We start from the raw sequence: 25,388 nt of genomic DNA, 5'->3' as shown, positions 1-25,388 counted from the left end.
TCAAGAGCACAGCAGTCAGAAAGCATTAGTGACAAGGGAATACAATATAAATTTTTGTTTATAAAGCTAAACTAAAATGTTCATTGTTGATATCCTACCCCCCTCCTACTACTGTACCTTATTGAACATTGGTTCCCCCTTTTTTCCCTAATAATTTGAACTGTGAAACTCTCTTTCCTATGCTCCCAAATCATTCCTCTTCCATTCAATTTAGCTCTCTTGTCCACTCTCTGATCTCTGTACTAGTTCATCTGGGTATCTCCTTTTTTCTGAGTATGGCTTTTCTATGTGTGCATCTTTATTGTTTGCTAATACTGTCTGTCTTGCCTTTGACTCTCAGTCTCCATCACCTGCAAGTGACTTTCCATCTCTGTCCTCTGTTTTCTTCTGTCTTCCTGTGTCATCTCTGTATATGGCTCTTCCTTGTATGTGCCTGTCTCCCCCTTTCTGGTCCCCTCTATATGTCTGTGGATCAAACCAAGGTCTAGAAAAAGTGTCTCCGTGTGTGTGTGTGTGTGTGTGTGTGTGTGTGTGTGTGTGTGTGTTGGTGGGGGTACACTATGCATCATGTGGTACTCCACAAGTCTCTCTGCCTTGGGTTCTCTCACTCTATGCTGAATCTCTCTGCCCGCCTGCCACATGTGGCATGATCTGCAGGTGTGGGTGGCTAAAGGTGGCCATGTGCATCCCTATGCAGGCCTTCATCATTTTTTCTCTTGAGTGTGCTTTATATACAGATTTTTTAATCTTCCTGATTCTCTCCTTGTCCATCTGCCCCTCTGCCTGTCTGCATCTCTTTCCTGATCTTTTTTCCTCCCTGCTGACCTCTTGATTTGTCGTCTTCTATCCTTGTTTCTGCCTGCCTCTTTACCTGCTTGCTCTTGTTATGGTGTCTGCCTGCCTGCCTGTCTGCTCCTTCCTGACTGGCTGGCAGCCTTTTTCTCTCTCTGGTTGTCTGTCTGCTTCTCTGGCTGTTTGCCCACCACTCTCTCTCTAGCCATCTGTCTCCCCGCCTGCCTGTCTCTATCACTTTTTTTAGCCTGCATCTCTTGGTTTGTCTACTTCCAGGTCCTGCTATGGCCATCCCCATCTTGGTTTGCCTCTTATCTTGCCCTTCTCCTTGTTCCTATTTATCTCTTTTCATCATTTTTCCTTGCTTCCCATTAGTTCTGTCTTCTTGCCTGTCTTCCCTACTTGCTCTCTGTTCTCTTACTGCTTATAAAGCCTGTATCTTTTCCCTCTTTCTGTTTATCACCTCTTTCTCCCTTGACTTGCTTTCTGCCAACATCCCATGAAGGGGGATGGTCTCTCTCTTCAGACTTCTCAGTAACCCCTTCCTCCAAAGTCTTACCTGCTTTTGTATCATATCCCCTACCCTGTCTTCTCTCACACTTGCTTCCATTTCAGTCATGTCTTTTTCTTTCTGCTTCCTAGACAGGCTGCCTACCTCAGTCTTTTTGCCATTCCCCTAGTCTCTATTTTCCTGCCTTTTTACTGTCTGTTTGATAGGCTCTTTCTTTATGTCCACAACCCTGCTTGCTTTTCTTTCTTTTTTTGTTTTAGTCCGATCTTCCCCAATCAGCTTGTGTGTGTATGTGTGTGTGGTGTTCGGGATTGAATGAAGGGCATTGCATGTGCTAGGCAAGCACTCTATCACTGGACTATATCCGCAATACATTTTATTTTTTGAAACAGGGTCTCATTAAGTGGCCCAGCCTGGTCTCGAACTTGAAATATTCTGGTCTCAATCTCCTGAATTGCTGGGATTACTGATTTATGCTATTGTGCCGAGCCTCAATTAACTTTTGAATAGACATAACTGTGGTATGAAAATGTAAAAGTATATAACTAGCAGTGTGCAAAGTAAGCCTCCCATTTATTCTCTCCCTGGCCATGATTTCCTCTCCCGAGAGGCAGCCACTATGTCACATTTCTTGGATAATGCCTGAGAGAAGAATCTATACATACACAAGTCTACTTGGTTTTGCTGTACTCCTTATGTTTTTTTTCCAGTTTTGCTGGATGCTCCTTCCTAACTTTACGTGACTTGCCACCTCTTGCCTCTTGTCTTTCTGATTCTACTTTATGGAACTTCTGTTTTTGATTGACTGTTGCTAATTACCTGCTTTTACTACCAGTACCAAAGGAATTCTTATAAAGGTCTTGTTCTCTCCTGATCTCCTATTCTACTCTACATAATTGTCTGGAAACACACTCTTGGTCTCTTCATTGCTGAAGTATGTATTAATTGAGAAAAGAAAGACATGAATGCATTAAATGAATATACTAAAAACTACCAGATAAATAATAGTACAATTAATAAGTACAGATAGTTTGTAAGCTGTGCTTACACACAAATAGACAGTGGCCTGCTCTATCTTTCCTTTTTATCTATATGAATTCTATGAAGTCATACAAATCTAGATCCTTTGAGAGTTTTGTACTATTTTGCTTTGGTACTGGGGATTGAACCCAGGGGATCTTTATCACTGAGCCACATCTCCAGGCCTTTTTACTTCTATTTTGATAAAGGGTCTCATCAAGTTGTCCAGGCTAGCCTCAAACTTGTGATCCTCCTGCCTCAGCCTCCAGAGTATCTCAGATTACAGGCATGTGCCAGCTCCTTTTAGGTGGTTGACTTGGGCCTATCCCAGAAGTTTCTTTCTCCTCATCTCAACAGCTTTGCTCCTTATTAAAATTTCTCCTTTTTCATCCTTCCTTCTGGATCTTCTCCCATGCTGCCTTAGAAACATTATAACTCTTTAGCAGGGAGACAAAGACTCAGCTTCTAACCAGGTCTCTTTGAGAAAGATGATAAGACTTTACAGGATATACTGTTCTTTCATTTCTGCTTATTTACTGTATATTCCTGAATTCAACTGTTTTAGCCTCTTTGTGTTGCTCTTCTTTCTCCCCCCACCACCCCTTCTCTTTTATTTGTTTGTTTATTCTTTCCTTGTATCTGTCTTGGTCTTCATTCTAGCTTTTCCTTCTGATTGGCTACCTCTCCTCTCTTCTGTGTGACTGACATATATCTCTCCATCACCCTATCTGTCTGCTGGATTCTCCCTGTCTGCCTGAAATAATTATAAGGCACTCTGTTGTATAAAACACTATTATCACTTTGTCTTCCTTCTTACCTTATAGTTTTCTTCATCGGTGTGTCTTTCTTCTCTCTCTTCTCCTTTCTGTTCACTTGTCCTTTGGGACAAGTGTTTCCCTTGGTGATCTTGCCTTCCTCACTGTGGTCATTTTTTTCTGTCAACCTGTTTTTCTGTATCCTTCTTCTATACCTGGTCAGTTCTTCTGTCTTCCCTTCTGTGTTTCCAAGTTTCTCTATATTTCTTTCACATGTCTATGCTTATTAGGTCTTTTATCTATACCTGTATATCCTACTGACTAGCTGCTTGTCTCCCTGCCTGTCAGTTTCAATGTAGGCATCACTCTCTGCCTTTTTCTGTCTTTCTGTATTTAAAAAAAAAAAAAAAAAAGACTGACTTTTTTTTAGCTGGGTATGTTGGCACACACCTGTAATACCAGTGGCTCAGAAGGCTGCGGCAGGAGGATTGCAGGTTCAAAGCCATCCTCACCAACTTAGCGAGGCTCTAAGCAACTTAGTGAGACCCTGTCTTAAAACAGAGAAGGCTGTGGATATGGCTTAATGGTTAAAAACCCTTGGGTTCAATGCCTGGTACCAAAAAAAGATTTTTTAAATTAAATCCAGGGCTGGGAATGTAGCTCAGTGGGTAAAGTGCTTGCCTTGTGTGTGTGAGGCACTGGGTTCGATCTTCAGCACCACATAAAAATAAACAAATAAAAAATAAAGATATTGTGTCCATGTACAACAAAAAAATAAGTAATTAAATCCCTATGATTAATGGATAGAGACTTTTTTAAAAAAAATAGACTTGTTAAGGTGAGAACAAGGAATTCAGATATGCAGCTATCAAATGCAAACCAGAAATTAGATGCTCCCCTGCACACATACAAAAGGGAAAAAAAGGAAAAACACTGAGGGGACTCCCCATCCAATAATATTATTATGTAAAGAAAAATCAAGAAATTTATTTGGATTAGAAATTATTTTTCCCCAGGAAAAAAAATATATATATATGTAATATCATATATATGTTCATGATGTTATGAATACCCTGAAGTCTGTGACCTCAGGTTAAAATTGATATAGGAAACTAATAAGTAAAAATACACAGAATTGTGCTCATACAACATGTAGATTGAAGTATTAAAAACACTGTAATCTATGATTTTCCAAATATGTTACTGATAATAATGAAAGGCATGTAAATGCTCAGGATATTTTAGACTCAATCATGGAATTATAGAAATGGGGAGTCATCTAAATCATTGGTTGCCACTTGTCCTTTCCCAAAAGCCTATCCTTTATTCTGAAATTTTTAATTTCTTCTATATAATTTCATGTAGGATAAATATATAACATGCTACATTTAGCATATAATAAATATATGTACATATATTTTTATGTTACATATTCTATATATCATATAGGTATTATATATATGTACACACATATTTATAAATTAACAATTACATATGCACCCAAACTTTTATAATACTAAAAATGTCCTTTGAAAAGTAAGATAGATCTATATGGAAGAAGGTCCGTGAGTGGATTTTAGAGAGCAAGAGAATGGCTTTAAAATTTTTGTTTAGTTACTTATTACAATAGAGGGATTTGAACCCAGGGGCATTCTACCATTGAGGTACATCACCAGTTCTTTTATTTTGAGACAAGATCTGGCCTGCAACTTGTGATCCTCCTCCCTCAGTCTCTTGAGTAGCTGTGCCACCATACCTGGCTGAAAATGACTTTTTAATATTTCCTATACAATTTGAAAATTTTTTCAGACTATATTTACATGTTTTATAATTATAAAACATTTAAAATATCTTTTTTATGAAGTAATGATGATGAGTATGTGTGTCAGGGTTTTGTGGTTCTTAATGTCCTTAACACAGTGAAAAGTCAGGAACCCCACATTGAGCACTCAACCACTGAACCACATCCTTGGCCCTTTTTTATATTTAGAGATAAGGTCTCACTGAGTTGCTTGGGCCTCACTAATTTGCTGAGGCCGGCTTTGAACTTGTGATCCTCCTGCCTCAGCCTCCCAAGGTGAAGATTACAAGCATGCATCACAATACCAACCCAGCTGATGAATTTTTCTTTAACTTAAATGAATTTTTTAAAAGTAAATTTTAGGGCTGGGGCTGTAGCTCAGTGATAAAGCACTTGCCAGGTATGTGTGAGGCACTGGGTTTGATCCTCACATAATATTTATTGTATCTATCTACAATTTTAAAAAAAGGAAATTTTATATTAATGGAAATAATATCCATAAATCTTTTATTAGATTTGGTAATTATAGCTTCCTGATTTATTTTAAATTACAACTAATTATTAAAATAAAATCAATAAAAATTAAAGTGGGGCTGGGGTTGTAGCTCTGTGGTAAAGCACTTGCCTTACATGTGTGAGGCGCTGGATTTGATTCTCAGTACCACATATAAATAAATAAAATAAAGGTCCATGGACAACTAAAAAAAAAATTAAAGTATCTTCCATGCTACCCATACCACATTTTTAGGTTCAGAAATTGGGGCTTAGATATTGATAGGATTGCCTAAGATCAATTATTATTAGTTAAGGACAGAACCAGGACTTGAATCTATCAATTGCTATTCTAGTGTACTTTGTATTATATACTATATGACTTCTAAGTCAATAGGATGTCCTATGGTTTTAAAGGAAACCAAAATTGAAGGTCACCTTGTGTTACTATTATTAACTTATAACAGTTATATCACAGAATTGGCAAAGGTCAATTTAATTGTATTTATTATACTTTTTTTTTTTCAGTAGTGGGATTGAATACAGGAGTACTCTAGCACTAAGCTACACCCACAAATCTTTTTAAAAATTTTTTTCATTTTGAGGCAGGGTCTGACTAAGGTGCTGAAGTTGTCCTCAAATTTGGGATCCTCCTGCCTTAGACTCCCACAGAGCTGGGAGGTATGCACCACCATGTACAGTTTATACTTACAAACTATTTTTTTGACACAGGATTCCACAACTACTACTACTACTACTACTACTACTACTACTACTACTACTACTACTACTATTACTACTACTACTACTTCTTCATCGAATTTTTTTTTTTTTTGGTAGTTGTAGATGGACAGCCCTTTATTTTATTTATTTTTATGTGGTGCTGAGGATCAAACTCAATGCCTCACGAATGCCAGGCAAGTGCTCTGCCTCACTGAGCTACAGCTCCAGCCCACAATTCAACTTCTTACCATCTATTCTCTTTTGTCTTTTTGTAGTTCTGGGGATTGCACCCAGGACCTAGCACATGCCAGGTAAATGTTCTACCACTGAGCTATATCCCTAGCTCTTTTAGAATTTTGAGACAGTCTCACTAAGTTGCCCAGGGTGGGCCTCCTGCCTCAGCTTCCCAAGTTGCTGGGATTACAGGTATATGCTACCACATCCTCCTTAGCACCTACTTTTGGGAAACAGTAGATGTTTCTCATCACACTTGTACATAAAATGACATGTGCAAAGATGTTCATTATAACAGTGTGTAGCAAAAACTTCTGAACACCCTAATAGTAAGAAATAGCTAAGCAAACTACACAACAATCATGAAAAATGAGTTACACCTGTATATATAAATAGGGTCAGATTCTTCAATATACAGTTGCATGGAAAAAAAAACAGGCTACAAAATAGTATTTACATTATGATACTTGATAATTTATTTGTGTTTTTAAAAAATTAAAAACAATTCTAAATATTTCTAGAGATATGTTTTTATTTATAAAATTGCCTTTTAAAATTCTGAAGGTACACATATCAAAGATTTTTAATTTGTTAATTCTGAATTTTTACAATGAGAAAGTTTAATTTGTGTAAACACATTTAATTGATCACATTAGCAAATGGAGCTAAATGAGATAAAAAGTAGTCTGATTTCTCTAAAGAAATCACTCCTTATTAATCTCTGGTCCTTTGAAGAGAAAAACATGTAAGCAAAGTATAATCAGTGGATATACTGATATGCTTTTGAAAACATTAGAGAAGTTCCACTTTAAAGACTAATTAAAGTATGAGGAGGAAAAGGAAAGATATAGAAAAAAATATATATATATATTTATAAACATGATGCCATTTGTGAAAGAAAAAAATATGTGAATATCCACAGGGTGTACTTAGAAGAATATACAAGAAACTATAGTAGTTGCTATTGGGAAGGTAAATTTATTTTTTTATCTTTTCAAGCAACTTGAAAATGTTGTCAAGCAACTTTTTAAGTGACCAAGAGATTGGCTGGGTAGAGGGAGGAGATCAGACATAAACACAAAAAAAGCTAAATATGAATATGTGATTTTGATTATTGCTATGGGCTGTAAAATCTAAGTGTTTGGAGAAGAAATCTTGCATGGGGGTGGTGGGGTGGAGAGTAGAGGGAGTCAGTGAAGAACTTTCATATGTAATTGTGTTTATGTTTGAAGTTGGCCCCAAAAGATAACTAGGATCTATATAGCAGACAGGAAATGCAAGGGCAGTCTAGGTTGAATAAGAAAGCATTTAGCAGGTGGCATTGGAAGTCATCTGACTGGAGTGGTAATTTCATAATAGAAAATTATAGTAGAGTAAGAATGTTGGAATATAAAGTGAAGAGTAGAGGCCAGAACCTTGGGGGAACTTTGAAAGATGGAGGCAAGGAGGAGAAGAGAAACAAACCAAAGAAAAACAAATTGTTAGGATAAAAGATGTACCAGATATTGTTACTATAGAAGAATAGAAACATAGCTTCCAAAAGAAAGACAGGATACTTGCTGCCAGATGCTTCGTGGAAGTCAAGAACAATACAAACTGACTATTCCTCAAAAATTTAAATATTGGCCAAGTATGATGACACATGACCATAATCCCAGCTACTTGGGAGACTGAGGCAGGAAAATCTTAAGTTCCAGGACTCAGTGGTCCAGCAACTTAGTGAGATACTATGTCAAAATAAAAAAATAAAAAGGACTGGGGTTGTAGCTCAATGGTAAAGCACCTCTAGATTCAATCCCAAGTACCACAGGGAAAAAAACAAAGTTACCAAATATAGTCTGGCACAGTGGTACACACCTGTAATCTTAGCGAGTGGCTCAGGCATGAGGATCCCAAATTTGCATCAGCATGGGCAATTTAGCGAAACCCTGACTCAAAATTTAAAAACAAAAAGGGGTTAGGGTTTTTTTTAGCTCAGTGGTAGAGCACTTATCTAGCATGCACAAGGCCCTGACTTCAATCCCCAATACTGGCTGGTTGGATAAATAAATAATCCAAATATATATATATTTTATCACACACACATACATACATATATACACACACACCAGAAGAAGGAAGAGAGTATGAATAGGAGACAGTGGTCATGAAGTTTGGTAGTCCCAAATAGATATTGTAAAGTAATATATAAAATTGACCTGGAATCATCACATCACATACCTGAGTGAATCTAATTTTTTATCTCCAGGGTTACTTCCACATTCCCCCATCTTGTATAAAAAGCTTGTATTCCTTGAAGGCTCCTGCAGTCTAGCTGTATATTCCTTAATCTCTCTCCTATACTGTCAACCACTTAACCTCCTGACCATTCCTCTTATTCACAGAAGATACTGGCTTAGTTCTGCCATCATCATGGGTCGGTCACCTTAGGATCCTATATGAAAGATCCTTTTATCACCCTCTCAATTCCTCGAATCCCTGATTTCCAGAGACCTTATTCTCCCTCCTACTTTTGTATCCCCAGCCTTTGTACCTACCTATTTTGTAATATTAAATTCAAGCCTCCGCTTTGGCTACAACTTTGTATTTTTCTAGCTCTCTCGTTTACTTATATCTCACTATTCCTGGACCCCCATGAGACATTCTATCTGCTTAACTCTTAATTTTCTCCTAATTATTTCTCCTCCATTCTGTCTTCACCTCCTTTCCTGTCCAGTTTATTTTTTAAAGTATTTATTTTTTAGTTGTAGTTGGACACAATACCTTTATTTTACTTATTTATTTTTATATGGTACTGAGGATCGAACGTGCTAGGCGAGCGCTCTACCACTGAGCCACAACCCCAGCCCCTCTTGTCCAGTTTAAAATCCATGGTCTTTCATTTCAACAACTCTCCCGCCAGTGCTGGTGCCCATTTCTCATTTTCTTTCTTGGAAACCCCTTGCCTTGGTGCACTTCAAAGTGCTGTGGAAGAAAATACCGTAACCATTCGGACTAGTATCCCTGCTCAGAAAACCTTATTCCAAATCAGTTTCCTTTTTGAGTCAGTTCTCCACAGTGACTTATTCAAATTCTTGAGGCTTCTTCCTTATACTCATTTGATCTTAGTCAAAAGGCTATGTTTTAGTCAGCTTTTTCTCACTGTTGTGACCAAAAGACTTGAAGAAAAGTTTATTTAGGGGGCTCACAGTTTCAGAGTCTCACTCCATGATAGCCAACTCCATTGCTCTGGGCCCAAGATAACTTAGAACATCAAGGTGGAAGATTGTAACAGAGGAAAGCATGTCTGAACAAGACCCCTGAGAAGCACAGAGAGAGTTCCACTCCCCAGGGACAAATATATATTCAAAGGCACCCTCCCAAAGACCCATCTCCTCCACCCTGCCTATAGTTACCACCCAATTAATCCCTATCAGGGGATCAATATACTGATTAGATAATGTTCTCATAACCCAATAATTTCACCTCTGAACTTTCTTGCATTGTTTCACACATGAGCTTTTGGGGGGTACCTAATATCTAAACTGTAACAGGCTGAGAAATGATCTCTTTCTTACACTCAAATTAGGAGTCTTATCTACTTCCAGGAAATAGGAGGAAAGAATGAGAGCAAGAGCACAAGTGAAGGGATTAACTTCAGACAGGTCAGAAGGGAAGAAGGAAAGGACAAACATGCATATTGTTAAATATATAGATTTAACATCAGTATTTTGAAGGAGTTCTCTTCTGATTAAACAGCTATATTAAAAACAAAAATTTAAAAGAACTAGAATGTGACATAAGAAAATATTTTCCTGGAGGTAAAAATGTCTTAAACTTGGGGCTGGAGTTGTAGCTCTGGGATAGAGTGCTTGCCTCGTATGTGTGAGGCACGAGTTCGATTCCCAGCACCACATCTAAATAAGCAAATAAAATAAAGGTCCATCAACAACTAAAAAAAAATTTTTTTAAAGTCTTAAGCTACAGGGCTGGGGATGTGGCTCAAGCAGTAGCGCGCTCGCCTGGCATGCGTGCGGCCCGGGTTCGATCCTTAGCACCACATACAAACAAAGATGTTGTGTCCACAGAAATCTAAAAAATAAATATTTAAAAAAAAAAGTCTTAAGCTACATGAGTAACAGCCATAAAGGAAAATACTTTCAGATTTACTCAATAAAATTAGCTGGGCGTGGTGGTAAATACCTGTAATATCGGCTTGGGAGGCTGAGGCAGGAGGATCATGAGTTCAAAGCCAGCCTCAGCAATGGTGAGGCGCTAAGCAACTCAGTGAGATCCTGTTTCTAAATAGAATATAAAATAGGGCTATGGATGTGGCTTAGTGGTTGAATGCCCTGAGTTCAATCCCCAGTACAAATAAATAAATAAATAGATAGATAGATTTACTCTATACAAAACATCACAAACAAGGTTAAAAGAAAAACCAGGAAAATATTTATACCATTTATGACAAACTGCTCATTCAGTAAGTAATGTGTGCTTTAGAGAACTTGGAGGTAACAGAAGCAATTTTAGTTTCTTTAAGCAAAAAGGGATTTTATGCAGGAAGTTAGCTTACAAAATTGTTGGATAGGCCAGAGAAGCACTGTAGTCTGGGCTTCCAGAGTGAACAGAACATTGCAAAACTGACCCACCAGAAATCTACTTCCTGTCTGTGCCACCACACTAGCTTTAGTGTTTGTTTTCTTGTTGAAATAAAGACTTCAGATAAATCAAAATATAAAGTAAATAAATTATGTGTAAAAAAAATGGATGATGATTGCTATTGGGGGATAGGTACTGGGGATTGAACCCAGGGGCACTCAACCACGGAGCCACATCCCCAGCCCTTTTTTGTATTTTAATTAGAAACAGGGTCTCCCTGAGTTGCTTAGGGCCTTGCTAAATTGCTGAGGCTGCCTTTGAACTTGTGATCCTCCTGCCTCGGCCTCCTGAGCTGATGGGATTATAGGCATGTGCCACCACACCCAGGTATGATTGCTGATTTTTATGAAGTTTTACTTCGAAAGTGAAATACCCTAAGTAAGTACTTAATATGTACTAACTCACTTATTCCTTCCAATAACCTTGTAAAATAGAAATTATCAATCTCCATTTTGCAGATGAGGAAGCAGAGGTAAAAGAAGATTAAATAAACTGGATTCGGTGGTAAAAATCTGTAATCCCAGCTACTCAGGATGTGAAGGCAGGATTATCACAAATTCTAGACCAGCTTGGGCAATTTAGAGAGACTCTGTCTCAAAACTAAAGAGGGCTGGGGATGTAGCTCATTGTAAAGTGGTAAAGTGCCCCTGGGTTTGATTCCCAATGGCCTCTTCCCCATCCTCAGAAAAAAAAGAAAATTAAACATCTAAGACCAGAGCTACTAAGAGGTAAAACAGGCATTTATATACCCAAACTCATGGACCAGGGTAAGCCTGAAGAAAAGGTGAAAATTCAGATGATATGATAACTCAAGGATTGAAATGCTATTGTTAAAATCACAGGAATTGAGATAGAAGTTGGCTTTAAGGGGGTAAAATGTATTTGTTTCTAGATGTCCTTAGCTTGATATGTGATGGGTTTTTTGTTTGTTTGTTTGTTTGTTTTTGGTAGCAGGGATTAAACCCAGGATGCTCTACCACTGAGCTACACACCCAACCTTTTTTATTTTTTTATTCTGAGATGGGGTCTATCTAAGTTCTGCTCCTCCTGCTGCAGCCTCACAAATCACTATAATTATAAGCATGCTGCTTAACATTGCCTTTTAACAACTTCTTGATGTAGGTTGAGCTCACATCCCTAATCCAAAATCTGAAATGCTTCAAGATCCAAGAGCACCAACATAATGTCCACAGTGAAAGGTTCTTCTTGTGATGGGTCACAGTCAAAATGCAGGCACATTAAAAATATTTTATCAAATTACCTTCTGGCTATGTGTATAATGTATATATGAAACATAAATGAATTTCATGTTTAGAATTGGATCCCATACCCACAATGTTTCACTAGTGTATTCAAGTATTCCAAAACCTGAAAAAATTCAATATCTCAAATGTTTGTTTCAAGCATTTGGGATAAGGATAGCCTAGGTTTCTCAATAGCTGGCCAGTTTGAAATGTCTTGCTCTTTCCATCTATTGTCAAGCCATAGTAGTCCCAGTAATATTGCCCTGACACTTTTCCCACTGATTACTCTTCAGATTATAGATGTGTTATAGTGCTAACCTGAGCTGTCATCCTCTTGCCCTCCATTTGCTCTTGGCCTTTTGCTACTATCTAACTTTCTATGTAGGGAATTATATTAATTTCAGACTAAATTTGATATAATTCCTAAGTTAAAATCAACTAATGTTTTAAAAAGATTCTATGTCCCCAAACTTCTGAAATATGTCCCAGAGCCAATAATGAAGCTACCCAATCTGTCCATTAGAGGAAGCGTTGGAGCTATACAGTCAGAGAGATAACCAAGCTCTATACTTACTAACTTTCGCCCTGGGAAAGTTGTTTATCCCTTAGGTGTCAGTATCCTCATCTGTAAACCAGCCATCCTCACAAGGTTGTAGCAAGAATTAAATGAGCTAACTTACATAAGGCATTGGGCATAATAAGGCACTTGATAATTGGTAACTATTATTCTAAACAATCAAATTTACCATTTAGCCATTTCTCACTTCAGAATGATTCACTTAAGATGACTACAAATTGAGAGGACTCACAACCTGGATTATATAGCACCTTAAACTGGAAGGAGCAAAGAGGCTGACTTTAGTTACTCTTGTTTCTTATAGTTAGCCCTGTTTCCTTGCTTTCTCTCACTTGGTGTGACATAAAACTGCATTTTACTTGACTCAAATTTTCTCACAGAAATTCTAACTGAAATGTTAGTCACAGACATGGTCTACTAATTTTTTAATCATGATAGATGGACCTGAATGCTGAATGTTACCAAATCTCAGGAATTTCCAAGGGAAGTATTTGTTACTAAATAGTGATTAACACAAGGAATGGGAAAGAAAACTAAAACTGGTTAGTGGTAGTGTCTTTTCTAAGGATGTTTATAGTGCTGGGAATTTTACCATACTTTATCTCATTTAATCTTTTCAACAACATTATAAGAAACTTTCATTTAGGGTGAACATGTCCAGGGTTATGTCTATTGTCCTTACTGTTACCTTCTATCATCCCTATTTTATGATTGAAGAAATGGAATCTAATGAAAGATTGGTATTCTGTATATGTTACAAAACTCTCTTCTGCAGTTGGGTTTTTAGATTCTCATATCCCATGTGTATCTTATGCAACTATAGCCTAACAAAACCACCAATGATCTACTATTTGCTAAATCCAGATACTCCAGTCATCATATTACTATTTAACCTCTGTGCAGTATTTCACACTTTCCCTCCTCTCAAGTATTCTCCCTTTAATTTGCATGGCATCCTTTTCCAGTTTCCCTGTCACTCTCCAGCTCTTCCCTGTGAGTCCTCTTTTCCTCCTCCCCTCCCTTAGATATTGTTTCTCCTAGGTCCTCTGCTTAGATCAGAATTCACTTTTTTTTTTTCCCTTGAGTAACAGATATTGAACCCAGGATCACTTAACCACTGGGCCACAACCCCAGCCCTTTTGTTTTTGAGAAAGGCCCTTGCTAAGTTGCTGAGACTGATCTTAAACTTTCGATCCTCCTGCCTCAGCCTCCTGAATCACTAGAATTACAGGCGTGCACTATGGCACCTGACCCATACTGCATTCTTGAGATGATCTCATCCAGTCTTTGGCTATTATAACTATCTGCTAACAATTCCCATACTTGTAACTCTGACCCAGAGCTTTCCAATCCCAGGGTTTGGACATGTGTACTTTCATGTCCCAGAATATAAGGATATAGCCAACTAAAATTTCATTTTTTCATCTTCCAGCATTCTCCTTTTCTATCACTGGGCTCACCATCCTCTCAGCTGCCCATACACCTGGTGTCGTTCTTGGGTCTTCCCTCTCTCTCAGTCTTCTACCCAATAAATTACCCAGTAACTTTGGTCCATCTTCTCTGACCACTACCACTAACCTAGTTCCAGTTGCCTTCATTTGTCCCCAGACCTGAAAGGGCATCAAGCCACCCTGTCTCTACTTTTTCCTCTCCATTCCATCCCTTCTTGGCAATGTAATTAAGTCACTTTTTTTTTTTTTTTGGCGGGGGGAGGTGGTACTGGCAGTTCAACCCATGGGCACTGATCCACTGAGCTAAAACACAACCCCTTTTTAAATTTTATTTATTTATTTATTTTCAAGACAGGATCTCACTAAATTGCTAAGGCTAGCTTCAAACCTGTGATCCTCCTGCCTCTGCCTCCTGAGCTACTAGAATTCCAGGTATATGCCACCATGCCTGGCTTCAAGCCACCTTTTTAAAAGGCAAATCTGATTATGTCCTCCCTACAAAATCCTTAAGCCTGATTGAATACTTTTAAGTATTTATTTATGTATTTATTTTGTGGTGCTGGAAATGGAACTCAAGTTCTCATGCAAGATAGGGAAGTACTTCAGTTGTATCCTTTAAAAGGGTGAATTTTATGGTTTGTGAATTATGTATCAATTTAAAAAAAAATGACCTGGTTTGGCTTTTATATTCCTCATTACCCCCACAACTGGCCACATCCCCCTCCTATTTGAGCTTACATTATCACCTCTAATGTTTCCACATGCTATTTATTCTCTGCAGGAAGCACTCTCTCCCCACCTCTCTCCCTTACCCTCCTCTTCATTATTTGGCTAACTCCATGCCCTTTAGCTCTCAGTTTGAGAAACCTCCCCAGAAAGCCTTCCCCAATCCCCCTGAAGGGATTAGGTGCTCCTGCTGTGTACCTTGAGGCATTTCATACTTGGCTCTTCTATAGTATTTATTACATATTTGCTCATTCTATGGAGAGCTACTGAATAGCTGCTCTGGGATGGGCAGTGGGCCAGGTGCTAGGTTTTGGTGGCAAGTAAGAGCCGTCCTCATGGAGCTTACAGTCTAACAAGGGAGGAAGATGGACATTAAACAATTATACTAAATGTTTTAATTATAGTTAAGATGTTTCAGAACACTCTTGAGAGGGTATGACAAGAAATGTGACACTATTTGAGGGATCAAGGAACACTGTCTAGGAAAGTGAAATTTGTTTAAGCAACTTTAATAGGAGTTGACCAAAGGAAGAGTGGAAGGTGGAGTGTTCCATGCAGAGGAAGAGCATGTGAAAATGCTCTGACATGAAAGAGCTTAGGGGAATTTCAGAAATGGAAAGGCCAATATAGGAGACCAAAAAGAGCCTAGAAAGCCAAATCATGCCAGTCCATGTGGAACATGATAAGAGTTTCTATTTAAGAGAAGTACAAAGCCTTATAAGGGAAGTTTAAAATTCCCCTTGACTACTGTGTAAAAATGGAAACAGGGTAACAAGAGGCTCCCCAGTGTCTCAATCTCCCACCAATCTGTAAGCTCTGTGAGGGCAGAAATTGTGTTTTACTAAGTTCAGCACCGTGCCTAACAAATCAGAGAGTTATTTTAATGAATAAATGAATGATTGGGGCCAACATTCCAGCTTAGGTTTTCAAGAAAGACCATGCTCATTTCTCAAAATCCCATTTACCCTATATATAACCCTGCAAAGACCAACTCTTTATCCCACTCTAGACTGGCTTAGCATGTACCTCCTTTTGTTTCCAGTGTATCTGTGATAGATTGTATTTTCCCAAACTGGCCAAAATATCTCACAACCCATCTTCCAGTGCAATGTTGATACTCCCTACTGAGAAGTGAAGTCTTATTCCCTCTCCTTGAATCTGAAGTTAGGTCATATAATTCATCTTCCTCCTGATTCTCTTAGGTAGCTCACTCTTAGAACCATGCAGTGAGGAAACCCAGGCTTCCCTGTAGAGACCCACACGGAAACAGATAGCCAACATCAAATTTTTAGCCATGAGCAAGCTATCTTGAAAGTGCATCTTCTAGTTCCTAGTGATATACCCCAGTTTACAATTTTTGGAGTAGAAAAGCTGACCCTACCAAACCCTGCCTAGTTTCATTAGTAAAATAAGTAATGATGGTTGTTACCTTAAGCCACACAGTTTGGGGATGGTTGCCTAAACAGCAATAGGTAACTGAAACAGCATCCTACATTCAACACACAGTGATGTGATACAACTCAATGGTTAGGTAAATGGGCTACAACTACCTTTGTTCAAAGCCTACTTCTATCACTTTGTTGCATGACTATTGGTGAGTTGCTCAACATTTCTGTGCTTTCGTACTCTTTTGTCAATATAGTACTTAAGTTTGATGAGAGAAGTGATTTAGTACAGGTAAATGTTTAATGAATATGTATATGAATACATATATATGTGTATGTATAAATGTAAGTATGTATAATTTTTAATACTAAAATGATCTTATCTGCTTTATTGTTCATCTCACCAGAGTATAAGCCCCAATAAAGTAGGAACCTTGTTTGTCTGATTCACTACTATATCCCCAGTACCTGGAACATTGCCTAGCACAAAGTGCATATAATATTTTTTGTCAATGAATGTATGCATAGCACTTTTCACACTACTTGTGGAAGATGTCTCTGGTTCCTATCTATTCTCTCCTTCCAGAGTAGTAGATCCTGCTTTTGTTGTGAATGTCAAGAAATACTATCCCAGATTCCTTGGAATCTAAGGATCATCATGTTATGAGTTTTCTATCAGTAAGATATAGTCAAAAGTCTGCTAAGGATATCTGGGAAATTTTTTGCTGTCTTAACCTAAGTATTACCCTTTCTTCTGTCTCCTTTCCCTCCTTCCTGCTTTTAATACAGGCTAAAAGTAGAACAGCCAAAAAGTTTATGAGCATGAAATCAAGATGGAGAAATAGGAGATACTGATGATCTAGTGAAGTCACTGTTCCCACTAACTGCAGACTTCTAAGAAGACACTTAGCAACCCTTTGTATTTAAACTCCAACAGCCAGGTTTCTGTTACATGTAGCTAAATAAATGTTCTGTTATGGAGTCCTATCTACTCTAGACCAATCATTAAGGACAAGCCTATGCATTTTATTTACCTTACTATTCTATAGGAGAACCCAAAGAATTTATCAGCCCAGAGCTAATTCAATATACAGATCTCTAGCTCACTTCACATAGTGACACTGGTTAAGTAGCAAGGCACACTACATTATCTACATCTCTTTAACTTGAGTTCAACGTATTTCACTGTGTGTATGTGTTATGTGTACCATTCATTCATGAAACAAGTATTTATTTATTGCCATTCTATGCCAGACACTATGTTGCTACAAGGAATACAAGGATGAGTTAGTCAGGTAATTGAAGCTGGATGCCCAAGCTCCCACTAAATAGCAACTCCCCAAAGGCAACAGCTGAGCTGCTCTCGATAAGGGACAGACTCAAGTCTAGCAGTCCCAACCATCTTATTCCTCATCTCATTCTTTACTCCTATCCCTACTTCACTTATTCACACATCTGCTTTTTTATTTTAATGTTTTTAGTTGTAAATGAACACAATATCTTTACTTCTTTTTATGTGGTGCTGAGAGTTGAACCCAGTGCCTTATACAGCTAGATAAGCACTCTACCACTGAGCCACAACCCCAGCCCACACTCATCAGCTTTTTTAAGTGCTTCTCATGAGCATAGAATACCCATTACTAAGTTAGCATATGTTTGTATTTTGAATGCCTAACCTTCCAAGGTAAGGATCCAAGGTTTTAAACTGTTTTCTTGGCAACTAAGTCATGTGCTCTTGCTAATCTATCATTAAGTGGCTGTTCTCCCAATATCAACACACTTGTATGCTGTCCTGTAATTCAGCAGCAGTACTGGATATTTTAACCTTATCCCAATGTCATGATTGGGTATTAACAGTCCAAAGCCCAAATGATGGATCCTTTCTCTCGCAACATGGCACAGTTAGATCAAAATTTGGAACTGTAGTAAAACACTTCAGATTAGTCATTAACTTATCCCCAAGGTTAAAAGTTTTAGGAATTTCTGCCATGGAAACACAGCAGGTATGACACAGTTGAAGCAGACCATTGAAACAGGTACCAGTGATTCTGGGACCACATTATATTGTCATTTTTTTATATTTTACTTTTGGAGGCTCTTTAAATTTTTGTTACTGTGTAAACTGTTTTTAGGGGCAGAAAGCTAGGCCCTTTTGAGAGTTGATGGAACTTATAGTACTCTTCTCCAAATAAACACACACACAACATTTAGAGTTTTAAGGATTAAGAAATTACCTGTGATTTGCCATGAGGATGGAAACCTTTTCTATACCATCATTTGGCTTATCATATCCTGTTTACATTTTTTTTTTTTTTTTTTTGCTGAGGATCAAATCTAGGGCCTCATGCATGCTAGGCAAGCACTCTATCACTGAGCCACATCCTCAGCCCTTTCATATGTGATGTTTGATCCCAATGAATAGGTAGGTTTTCTGAAATAACCTGCTCTTTTTTTTTTTTTTTTTGATACACCAGGGATTGAACCCAGGGGCTTTTGACCACTGAGCCACATCCCTAGCAGCTTTTATATTTTATTTTGAGTCAGGGCCTCACCGAGTTGCTTAGGGCCTGGCTAAATTGCTGAGGCTGACTTCAAACTCAAAAACCTCCTGCCTCAGCCTCTTGAGCTGCTGAGATTACAGGTGTGCACCACCATGCCCAGTACATATGCCTTTTATTATCCCCCAGGAATGTATGTGTATAGACTCTATGGTTGTAGGAAACATTTGTCAAATGAATCTTTTGAAGCTGCTGCTATTTACAAAGTCAGGCAGCTTTTAACACTTCTGCCCTACCTCCCTCCAACACAAGAGATCACCACAAGAGGACTTGGACCCTACTCTCATGTTCTATTTACTTTCAAGGTTTTAGGTTCAGACACATCTCATGCAAATATCCACTCTTAGATATTTAGAGAACAAAGTGGTGTGTAGTAGAAAGCCTTATACAAAAAGTAAAAATAAATGCAGTCTACTATCATAAAAATTTGTGGATTTTTTATTCCTTAACTCTGATACCTTGCCCCATATGTCACACACCTATAAATAGGACCCATATTCACCCTTTCTCAAGAGTTACTTCTCAAACTACACTCTCTTCCTGACATGTGCTTATGGGGAAAATTTTAAAATAAAGAAAATTCTAATGCTACCAGAATGGTGCCCATGTAGTTTTTCCTTTTTCCCCCTGATCTTTCCCTCCTGCTACAAATCTCCAAGGGCCACCTTCAATGCTAACTTGTTTGAAACCTAAAGGGTTTTCTTTTCTCCCAGAGGCTTTCCCTGACTCTGTAGGCAATTGCAGCCACCTGGTGGCCATATGGGAAAAGGACAGATTGAGTGTCCCAAAACATCTCTGGTGAGGAAGAATTCAAGGAATAACTTTCCTCTTGGGTATATGGGAAGCAGGGAAAAAGAAACCTGTGGATAGAAACTATTGACACTTATTATATCTCTTGGTTCCATCATTGCCTCCCACCCACTAGTCATTACAAACAGATTAATTCCTTGATATCTGAATTCATTCAATCAATATTTATTGAACAGCAACTATGTACCCAGCAATGGGAATACAGCAAAGACAAAATATATAAGATCTCTGCCTCTATGAGCTTACAATCTAGCAATCAGCTGGTAACATCTATAATTTTACAATAGTTATAAGAACCTGACAAATTGAAGGTGCTGAGAAGATTTAACAAAAAGTCTAGATCTATATTGAGAAATCAGAAAAGGACTGCCTGAGGAAGAAACATTTAGGATGAGCTAAGTGGAAAATGGAAGGGTGTGGTGAGCAGAGAGAACAATCTTTGTGAAGGCTTTGAGGAAAGAAGATACTTTATGAAGGCCAGCCATGGTGTCTGAAGCACAGGCAACAAAGAGGTATATTATGAGACACACAAGGTAGGCAGGGCCTTATTTATGCAGAGTCTTTTAAATTAGTATTTTATTCTAAAAGCAAATGGGAGCCACTGAAATATCTGAGCAGGAAAGTGAGATGTTGAGGTTTGTATATCACTCTGATGACAGCATATAGAAGGCAGAAGTAGAAATGGAAGGACAGATTAGGAAGTTTTCCCAGCTGTCTAAACAAGAAGTGTTGGTAATTCAGAGAAAAAAAGATAGATTCCAGTGATATTTATCAGATAGAATCTACTTGGTGAGTGTCTGGGTATGTGAAGAAGGGTGTGTGTTTCTGGCAAGATGTACTAAACTAGGATACTCTGGAAGAGGGACAAATTTGGGCAAATTAAGCACATACCATAGGCACAGCCTTTGAAGCTGGCAACAAGAGGAACAGCATAGCTTCGATTCTCAAATAATTTAAGGTTTAGTTGAGCAAACAAGATACATATGAGATCATTGCAGAGTTGATTAAATATCACAATTATTGATCCAGATAATTCAAGTATTCTTTCATTCCATAGGACTAGATTCTATCAATCCCAATGAATTCAGAAACCTGAAGCCAATAGGGATAACCCCACCTTTGTTCATGCTTCTCATAGCCACTTAGAAAACTTCTGTGCAACCCACCCAATGTCTCTAGAGACCACCTTCCTCTGAGCTGGGTTCAGAACCCAACCAGGAAGATGTACTAAACTCTCCTTGGTTCATTTTTGCCTGCTGCTACCAGTAAGTTCACCTCTCCTCCTCCATTTCCCTCCCCTGCTTAGGTTACAAGGGGTGAAATCTAGCCATTGTTCCTGGTTGGTTCTCTTTTGGTCATTGGGAATTTGTCCACCTTACTTAGTTCTCTCTTCACATGTCCCCTGTCAAGTCACCTCTTTTGGAATTAGAATCTTTCAAAGTCAACCCTGTTTTCCTCACCTCCTCTAAGTGGAAAGGTCCACAGGTGAAAAAGATGCCTCTGTTGTGCTCCCTCACCAATATAACCCAATCTACAGGCCCTTTTCCTACTCCAGTTTTTCTAGGAGTTAATAAGTGCCCACATCTTTGCCTCAAAAAAGTCAGAAGAGAAATTTTACTATGGAATGAACAAGAAGCAGCCTCAACAGCTATTCCTAAAGAGGTCTTCCTGGCTTACTCTTTGCCTCTGGTGTACTCTGCTGATTAACTCTTTCCCAACACAGTAACTGCTGACTAATTAATAGGCCTACAGTTTCTTATTGTGCAACAAATTCAGGACAAATCCAAATACCAAATACTTGGTCAGAGGTAGCATTTTAAAATGTTACCATGAAGTTAAGAGATTGAGAACAGTCCCTTTAGCCTTTGGAGTTGGGAAGACTTGGATTTGCATCCTGACTCTAATGGTAACTAATATCTCTTTGCTAATGAACACTTCTAAGTTTCAAAAGTCTTATCTGGGAAATAGTGTTAATAGTATTCACTTTATGGGGTAGTTGTAGTAAAGAGGGTGAATAAAGTACCCATTATAATATCTTGACTGGATTATCTGATGACCATTTATTTCCTTTCTTTCCCTTGGGTTTCAGCTACTAAATACTTTTCTAAAAAGACAATAAGGGGGGAGGAAGTGGGTAAGTGCTAGGGAATGATAATAACCTAATTACATTGTTATATTGTGTGCATGTATGTAACAACAAATCATCATCATGTACAACTACAATGCACCAACAGAAAATATGGAAAGAAAAATTTAAAAAAGAGACTAGCTAGGTTTTATGGTCAATGACAGTCATTTCCTACTCCTATCTTTGTAGATCCCATCTTTCTACAGCCATCTCATTTCCGCCATTGCCGAAAATGTTCCTCCACCCCTCATCCTTGTGTAGGATTTCGTTCTCTTACTATCACCTTCTACCTGAGCTCCATTTACCTCTTCTCCCCTACAACTCCCTATCCAAGATACTGTGCCTTCTTGTGTCATCCCTAAAGACTAATTCACTTCTAGCGTTCTCCCTAATTTTCACAGAGCAAATCAGAAGGGAGCCGGAGAATAAGATTCATACTTCAGAAGGTCACGAGAACTACAGTCCAGATTCCAAAGGGGAAAGGAGGTCTGAATCCAAGCACCCCACACCCTCACCTCTTTTCCTCAAGGACAGAAAAAGGCAAACTCAAATTATGTCTTAATCCAGACAAGCACACATCTCCTTTCCTATAGCTCTGTGAGGTCATCACTGAAGTAGAGCAGTATTGCAGGTATGTAGTGTGTACCATCCATTTTGAGATAGTCAAATTCTTCCTCCTCATCCTGGATCCCATTCTCTTCCAGGGTATGATCCATGTTCAGGGTCTTCCCTTCATATTTCCACGTGTAGCTGGCAGCATGTGCATTATAGGGAAGATAGCGGTGTAGGATTTCCCACATTGACTCCAGAGCCCCCACCTGGAGAACATGGAAGCACCCACCTCCAGAATTCTGGATGGAACATATGCTCATGTACACACACACACACACACACACATATACACACACACACACACACACACACACACACACACACACACAGAGCAAAGGCCAGGAGCCCAAGATATACAGAGCTAGGATCAGAATGCCTCCTTTGGCAGATAGTAGCTTCAGGCACTCCACAGTCCCAGAAATAAAGTTGGAAGTTTCAGCATGCAATGAAGGGTGCCAAAATCCTGTCATCTTTATGGCAAGCCACTTCTAACAAACAGATGACCCCAAAGGGTCAAAGCTAGTGTCCTCTCACTTCATCCTTGGCATAGAATAGTCTTAAGAGTCCAAAACTGTCCCAAACAGCCTGTAGGAGCTTCCAAGGACAACCATTACTAAGATGCTGCCCTGGACTTATGAAGGAATGTCTTGTACCCTGTAACCCAGACACTCCTAGAATTCCCAACCCTGGAGACCTATGTGGTCTGCTTTCCTCAGTCACCTCAATTTAAAAGAGAGAAAATTCGGTTCTCACCCAGTTATGGCAAACTGATGGCCTGAAGATCTCTTTGGAGATCTCCTGAAAGTATCAGTTCCTTCTCTAACCTGTCCCCAGGCACCAGATCTCACCTCCAGTATGTGCTGCTGCGACGTGAGAGTGTTAATGATGCGAATATTCCGGGTCTTGGCAGACAGCTTCCCCACCTCGTACTGCGACCCTTTCCACCAGGGATTCCCAAAATCATTGGCCCAGTCCGATCGGGGCAGCTGAGGTGGGACGTGCACGAAACGGCCCCGCGGGGTGCGGTACCTCAGGCAACCAGTCAGGGGATCTATGTGCTTGCGGATCTTTAAAGAAGGGTTTGAGTTTGGGGTGAGGCTGGGCGCGGATCCTAGCCGTTACTATTTCAGATTCCAGCTATTTCCCGCTTTTCCTCCCTATCACCGCTTCCCCCACCAAACCCCATGTTCCAACAGAACTTACGTCTCCGGTGTTTGGATCAAACCAGTGGCTGATGTCCTGGCCTGCAACTTCCACAATGGGTTTCAGCAGCAGGTTCCCTGGGAAGGAGGAGCTGTTGTCAACGCTGGCTACCCAAGAACCAGCCCCGCCTACCTCCACCCCACACACACCCCAGTCCTGGTCCAACCTGTGTCCCTTACCCTTGTACTCCTGAGCCAATGGCGTTAGGTCGTACACGTATCCCAAGTAAGACACCCAAAGGTCTTCGGGCTGGTTATGTCTGGCCACTTCTTCCGGCGTGAAAAAGCGACGCTGGAAGCCCTCAAACTCTGGCCCAGCCACTAGGCCCCGGCGCGGCATGGCTCTTGCTCTATCGGGCACTGGGTCTCTTGGCTGCTTCCTCGCTCCTCAGAGCACACACACATTCTCCGCGTCCAGGAGCTAAGGTGAGCGCGTTTACCCGCTCACATGGAAACCATTGTCCTTTCCCGGCCACCGTCCACTGAGATTAAACACTGTGAGGGCGAGGAAGGGCTTGGTCTGTGCGAGCTCACGGGAAACGTAGTCTGATTCCGACATCGGTCACATAAACATTGAATAATTTGAATTCCAGGGAAAAGCGAACACATTCCGTTTTAATCCAGAGGTCTGGGCTACACGGGATATTCAGGAAGAACTATCTTAAGGCAGAAAAACAAGGTGAGGAAGCAGGATGGAAGAAGGTATTCTCGCTAAATTTCTGGGTTTCTAAAAGGTGTAAGAAAATACAAGTAAATTTCTCGCGATATTTTAAGTCACCCGGCGTAATAGGTCTCGGTGAACCATTGCCCTGGAACAGGAGAAGCTCGCGAGATTTCTGCAGTTGCCGAGGGGACGAAGAGGAGAAGGAGTGGTGATCTCGCGAAAGGAAAGACGTCGGGAGCGCTCGCGAGATCTCAGACCACCGGACCCGAAAGGTTTTTAGGAAGTTTAAGGGCCCAGAGGGGCCCGCGGGGCAAATGGCTGGAGCTGGGCCGACCATGCTACTACGAGAGGAGAATGGATGTTGCAGCCGGCGACAAAGCAGTTCCAGCGCCGGGGTTAGCGCGGGCTCGGGTTCTGGGATTGAGGGGCTGTCGGGCAGCAAGATGGAGGGGGCGGGGGGGTGCCCCGTGGGTTGCCGGGAGCTGTGGTTTCGCAGACAGGCGGGCAGCAGAGACTGCAAGGTCTGAGTGTATTCTGCCCGGAGCAGGACTCGGATGGGGAGCGCGAGGACTCGCCGGCTGCGCGTGCCCGGCAGCAATTAGAGGCGCTGCTCAACAAGACTATGCGCATTCGAATGACAGATGGACGGACACTGGTCGGCTGCTTCCTCTGTACCGACCGCGACTGCAATGTCATCCTAGGTTCGGCGCAGGAGTTCCTCAAGCCGTCGGGTCAGTGCCCAGGGGATGCACACCCGCTTGGGAATGTGGCGGAAGTTCACGCAAGGCATTTTCCCTCAGGGTCTGACAGCACTCCTTGTTTTGTGGGGCGTGTTTTCGTGGCTCAGAAGGGGCGGGACCGACTTTGGCCTGCCTCCCTGATGCTGTGACCCTTCTTTCCAGATTCCTTCTCTGCCGGGGAACCCCGTGTGCTAGGCCTGGCCATGGTACCGGGACACCACATCGTTTCTATTGAGGTGCAAAGGGAGAGCCTTGCAGGGCCTCCGTATCTCTGACCATAATTAGGCATGTCTTTCAAACCTCATTAAATTTATGACTGATG

The 25,388-nt window shown here is 40.1% G+C and overlaps 3 protein-coding genes across 6 annotated transcripts in view; 2 read left to right on the top strand and 1 right to left on the bottom strand.

The window, feature by feature from the left end:
* The window catches only part of LOC144376168 (uncharacterized), a 27,552-nt gene extending 2,871 nt beyond the window's left edge, over positions 1 to 24,681 (top strand). For 2 of the 3 annotated variants that reach the window (XR_013436324.1, XR_013436325.1), the window contains exon 3: positions 17,142 to 17,333. Coding sequence is in view for 1 of the 3 variants with exons in the window: in XM_078042851.1 (XP_077898977.1) it covers positions 24,481 to 24,606 (126 nt within the window). In the remaining 2 variants the exon portion in view is untranslated. Of the gene's footprint in view, positions 1 to 17,141; positions 17,334 to 24,480 lie in introns of those variants that run through there. The other variant, XM_078042851.1, reaches the window with a different exon arrangement.
* Positions 19,870 to 24,002, bottom strand: Cyb5d1 (cytochrome b5 domain containing 1). The gene is made up of 4 exons (XM_013361758.4): positions 23,843 to 24,002; positions 23,664 to 23,740; positions 23,309 to 23,527; positions 19,870 to 22,666 (listed from the first exon to the last, which is right to left on the bottom strand). Exons 1-4 carry the CDS (start codon positions 24,000 to 24,002, stop codon positions 22,436 to 22,438), a joined length of 687 nt encoding a protein of 228 aa, XP_013217212.1. The 3' UTR covers positions 19,870 to 22,435.
* On the top strand, positions 24,586 to 25,388 carry Naa38 (N-alpha-acetyltransferase 38, NatC auxiliary subunit). Of its 2 annotated transcripts, none has more exons than XM_013361759.4 (3): positions 24,586 to 24,721; positions 24,874 to 25,057; positions 25,229 to 25,388. In XM_013361759.4, exons 1-3 carry the CDS (start codon positions 24,641 to 24,643, stop codon positions 25,339 to 25,341), a joined length of 378 nt encoding a protein of 125 aa, XP_013217213.1. In that variant the 5' UTR covers positions 24,586 to 24,640; the 3' UTR covers positions 25,342 to 25,388. The 2 variants fall into 2 exon arrangements, with proteins under 2 accessions (XP_013217213.1, XP_021587047.1); XM_021731372.3 differs by having other exon boundaries at positions 24,874 to 25,127.

This window comes from Ictidomys tridecemlineatus, chromosome 3 (assembly GCF_052094955.1).
Source record: "Ictidomys tridecemlineatus isolate mIctTri1 chromosome 3, mIctTri1.hap1, whole genome shotgun sequence".
Classification (NCBI taxonomy): domain Eukaryota; kingdom Metazoa; phylum Chordata; class Mammalia; order Rodentia; family Sciuridae; genus Ictidomys; species Ictidomys tridecemlineatus.
This window is presented reverse-complemented; position numbering and strand designations above follow the sequence as displayed.

Coding starts and splice junctions, on each gene's coding strand:
- Cyb5d1 (XM_013361758.4), bottom strand. CDS start 24,002: ATGCCGCGCCGGGGCCTAGTGGCTGGGCCAGAGTTTGAGGGCTTCCAG. Junction 23,528..23,663: donor TTGATCCAAACACCGGAGAC/GTAAGTTCTGTT, acceptor CCTTCTTTAAAG/ATCCGCAAGCACATAGATCC. Junction 22,667..23,308: donor CGCAGCAGCACATACTGGAG/GTGAGATCTGGT, acceptor CATGTTCTCCAG/GTGGGGGCTCTGGAGTCAAT.
- Naa38 (XM_021731372.3), top strand. CDS start 24,641: ATGGCTGGAGCTGGGCCGACCATGCTACTACGAGAGGAGAATGGATGT. Junction 24,722..24,873: donor AAAGCAGTTCCAGCGCCGGG/GTTAGCGCGGGC, acceptor TGCCCGGAGCAG/GACTCGGATGGGGAGCGCGA. Junction 25,128..25,228: donor GCAAGGCATTTTCCCTCAGG/GTCTGACAGCAC, acceptor CCTTCTTTCCAG/ATTCCTTCTCTGCCGGGGAA.